We start from the raw sequence: 3,535 nt of genomic DNA on the forward strand, positions 1-3,535 counted from the left end.
ATATAGTTTTGCTTTCAGAGGGGGAGTAAAGGTCATTGGGGGGCTGTGAAAAGAAGGGCCAGACGACAAGAGGCTAGAAACAAAATGATGCGATTTTCATCATACAATAATGAGAATCGATTTTGGCACTTGCACCTGACCATGCGCAGCCCTTCACAGCAYCCGACCTCTGCTTCAGTTGTGTATTGCGAGAAACCCTGCTTATGCAACCAGCAATCTTGGTTCATTCAAAGACAAACAGCTTTTCAGCCCTTTCCAAAAGGGAACCATAATATGAGATTAAAAGTCAAGATTTAGACATTTTATAGGTTAGTGAGTTTAATCTTTTAACCAGCTGATAAGTAGCCTGTTTGAGTTTGAACACACTGTTCAAACTCATTTGCATATTCTATTTGTTCTGTTCTTGTTGTGTTCTTTTAACATTTTGAAGCCTTGCAATARGGTTACGGCAATATTTTCTAAGTAGTTTCTCTCTGTTCTKAAGATWTTCTTCAGGACTGCATGATGAAGCCAAGACTAATAGTTTATAATAAAGGTCAATTTTGGAACAGGATARAATTGYGTTGTACTTGTTAGCCTGTTTTGAATTTAGMTGGGGTTTTAWGTATAGATTAGAAAACTCAAATATAGTTAATAGTGSATAAATGAATAAAAACAACAGATGTGGTAAATCCCTCTGTTACTGTTTCTGCATGCTTTCACTTAACCATGTGTTGCACAGAAACTCCTGCAGTGTAATTAATACCTCGTCCCAGCTGCAGCTCCCACCTGGATTTTATGTTTACATATCAACATGACATGGATGGTTGCTGTTCTGCTGCTGTGACAATTCCAGATAAAAAAAATTATTTTGTGATATTGTCTGCTTTTTTTCCAGGATGTGGTGGGTTACAGCAATCAGTCATCGTTTGCACAAGGTACGTGCTTCACCTGCATGAGACTCCATTACACATTAACCAAAACAAAGAACACTTTATGTAAAAAAAAAAAAAGAAAGAAGAAAGTGTTCAATCTTGGACTGATCTTTGATATCTAGGTGGTTTTTGTTCAGATGTTGCCAGTGCTTCCCCTGCTGAGCAGTCTCCTGGGGCAGCAGACCGAGGGCTACAGGGTGCCGGGTGGAAACCTGCTCCCCCCATCACCACCTCTGGGCTGCAGCCTGCTGTGATGCCGTGGTCTTCATCTGACTACAACCAGCAGGACTCCGCAGCTCAGTCTCTGGCCTACYCAGCTGCCTCTGCCCTCACTGCTGATGTATACATGCAAACTCTGTGTCCCAGCTACACCATGCTGACCTATACACACACACCGCTGCTAACTAACTTTGGCGTGAGTAAGAAATCACAGTGCAAACTTCAAACCAGCTTCAGAATATTAGCCAAGGTGCTGAACTCTTGAGTATGTATTAAGAAATGAAGGCGATGGAAACACAACTGGATTGGTGGCCTGACAGACGTAGTGCTAGTTTGCATAAAACACATAAAACTAGAAGATCCAACAATCTTTTAAACTCATTAAACTCACATTTACCTGGGAAATCTGTGATCTCAAACACTCTCAGGTAGTCTGAAAAGAATGCCAGTTTGGTTGTTTTTAGAATCCAGCAGCATAGTTCACAAGGTTCAGTGAACGTTGGCTTGATGCAACTGAACTACAATGCATGTCGGGTCGTCCTCTCCCGACGAGAGGACGCTGGCGTTGAATGTTCGCCGCTTMTCCGCGAAAAACAAGCCGYTCTGTCGTGGCCATCTGCCGTCATCCCTTACTGGATTTTCTCCTGTGCTATTCTTCAAGTTATGCTGTGGATTACATCGCTCTGCTTCCTGAATATCTGTGTTGGAGCCGTGGGTCTGCTGTTAGCGGTTAGCTCTATGCTAGCTTCTCTCGGCTTGGCAGGCTCGTCGATGTTGACCTATTCTGCTTCCCAGCTGATTGGACTTAACAACTGCTCCATCCCACCTTGTGTTTCCATCTTAAAACGACTGGGTCTTCTGCGTAGACCTCGTTATGTACATAGAGGCTCTCGGAGGAGAACTGTTTATTATCGGCAGGCTGGGTCTGGCCCCATGGTTTCCTTCTGGTCTACCGGACGTGCAGCGCATCGATTACATYATCAGAATGCAGCGTCTGTGGTCCCTGATATGGCTGGAAGAACACAATGCATGAAGGGGGAAGGAAAACGTGGAGTGGATTTCAGTCTGTTGAAACGTCTTCAAAAGGTTTCTGCTCCAGCCAGTGTTAAAATAGAACTTTTCAATGTTCAATCATTGTCCAACAAATCCTGTCTTATTCATGACCATNCAACACTCCGTCCAGGATCATAAGACCCATCCCTGCGCTTTCTTTTTCTGCAGATTGTCCCCGGTGGAGAGAAATTACGATGTAGGAGACCGTGAACTGCTAGCTATTAAATTAGCTTTGGAGGAGTGGAGACACTGGCTTGAGGGTGCTGAACAACCCGTCATCGTGTGGACGGATCATAAGGACTTGGCGTACCAGATGCGTTGTCCCGGCTGTTCTCCCCTGATGACTCGGAGAAGATCCCTGCACCCATCCTCCCTCCGACCTGTTCTGTGGCCATGGTTACTTGGGAGATTGAGGACTTGGTGAGGCAGGCTCAACAATATGAGCCAGATCCTGGCACGCGACCTCCCAACAAGATTTTTGTTCCCTCCACCATGCGGGCTCGAGTGATTGACTGGTTACATTCCTCTAAGTTTTCAGCCCATCCTGGCATCACCCGTACGACCGCCTTAGTCAACCATCACCCGTACGACCGCCTTAGTCATTTTTGGTGGCCGTCCATCTTTAAGGACGGCCACCTTAAAGCCGTGGCCGTCCTTAAACAGGCCAATACAAACAGGCCAGTTTGTATTGGCCTGTACTATTTGTGCCTGAAATAAGCCTTCCCATCAGTCTCCATCTGGTCTGCTACACCCATTWCCCACACCAAAACGCCCCTGGTCGCACATAGCCATAGACTTTGTTACTGGACTCCCCACTTCCAAAGGAATGAACACCATTTTCACTGTTATTGATCGGTTTTCCAAAGCCTGCCATTTGATCCCGTTAAGAAAATTGCCTTCCGCTTTCCAAACTGCCCAACTGTTGGTTAAACATGTGTTCAGGTTGCATGAGATTCCCCAAGATATTCCTTCTGACCGGGGTCCCCMGTTTTCAGCCCAGGTTTGGAAGCATTTTTGTTCGGCCCTGGGGGCCAAGGTGTCTCTAACCTCTGGTTATCATCCACAGTCAAACAGCCAAGTGGAGCGCATGAACCAGGAGTTGGAGGCCACTTTAAGATGTCTCACCTCATCCAACCCGACTGACTGGAGCTCTTACCTACCTTGTGAGTGTACTTGGGTGGAGTACACTCMCAATGCTCACATCTCTGCTGCCACTGGGTTGTMCCCTTTTGAGGTTTCCTTAGGCTACCAACCCCCTCTTTTTCTGGCGGATGAGAAGGACATCGCAGTGACCTCGGTCCAGCATCACATCCGTCAGTGCAAAGCCATCTGGAGTAAAACGGTTGCTG

The 3,535-nt window shown here is 46.1% G+C and overlaps 1 protein-coding gene across 1 annotated transcript in view; it reads left to right on the forward strand.

Annotated features, from left to right (window-relative positions):
- Nucleotides 1–793: 793 nt before the first annotated feature.
- Nucleotides 794–3,535, forward strand: part of pou2af1 (POU class 2 homeobox associating factor 1) — a 30,067-nt gene continuing 27,325 nt past the window's right edge. The window contains exons 1-3 of the mRNA XM_017308115.1: nt 794–805; nt 878–917; nt 1,037–1,329. Of these exons, the coding sequence (XP_017163604.1) occupies nt 794–805; nt 878–917; nt 1,037–1,329 (345 nt within the window). The remainder of the gene's footprint in view (nt 806–877; nt 918–1,036; nt 1,330–3,535) is intronic.

Source organism: Poecilia reticulata, linkage group LG13 (genome assembly GCF_000633615.1).
Source record: "Poecilia reticulata strain Guanapo linkage group LG13, Guppy_female_1.0+MT, whole genome shotgun sequence".
In the NCBI taxonomy this organism is placed as follows: domain Eukaryota; kingdom Metazoa; phylum Chordata; class Actinopteri; order Cyprinodontiformes; family Poeciliidae; genus Poecilia; species Poecilia reticulata.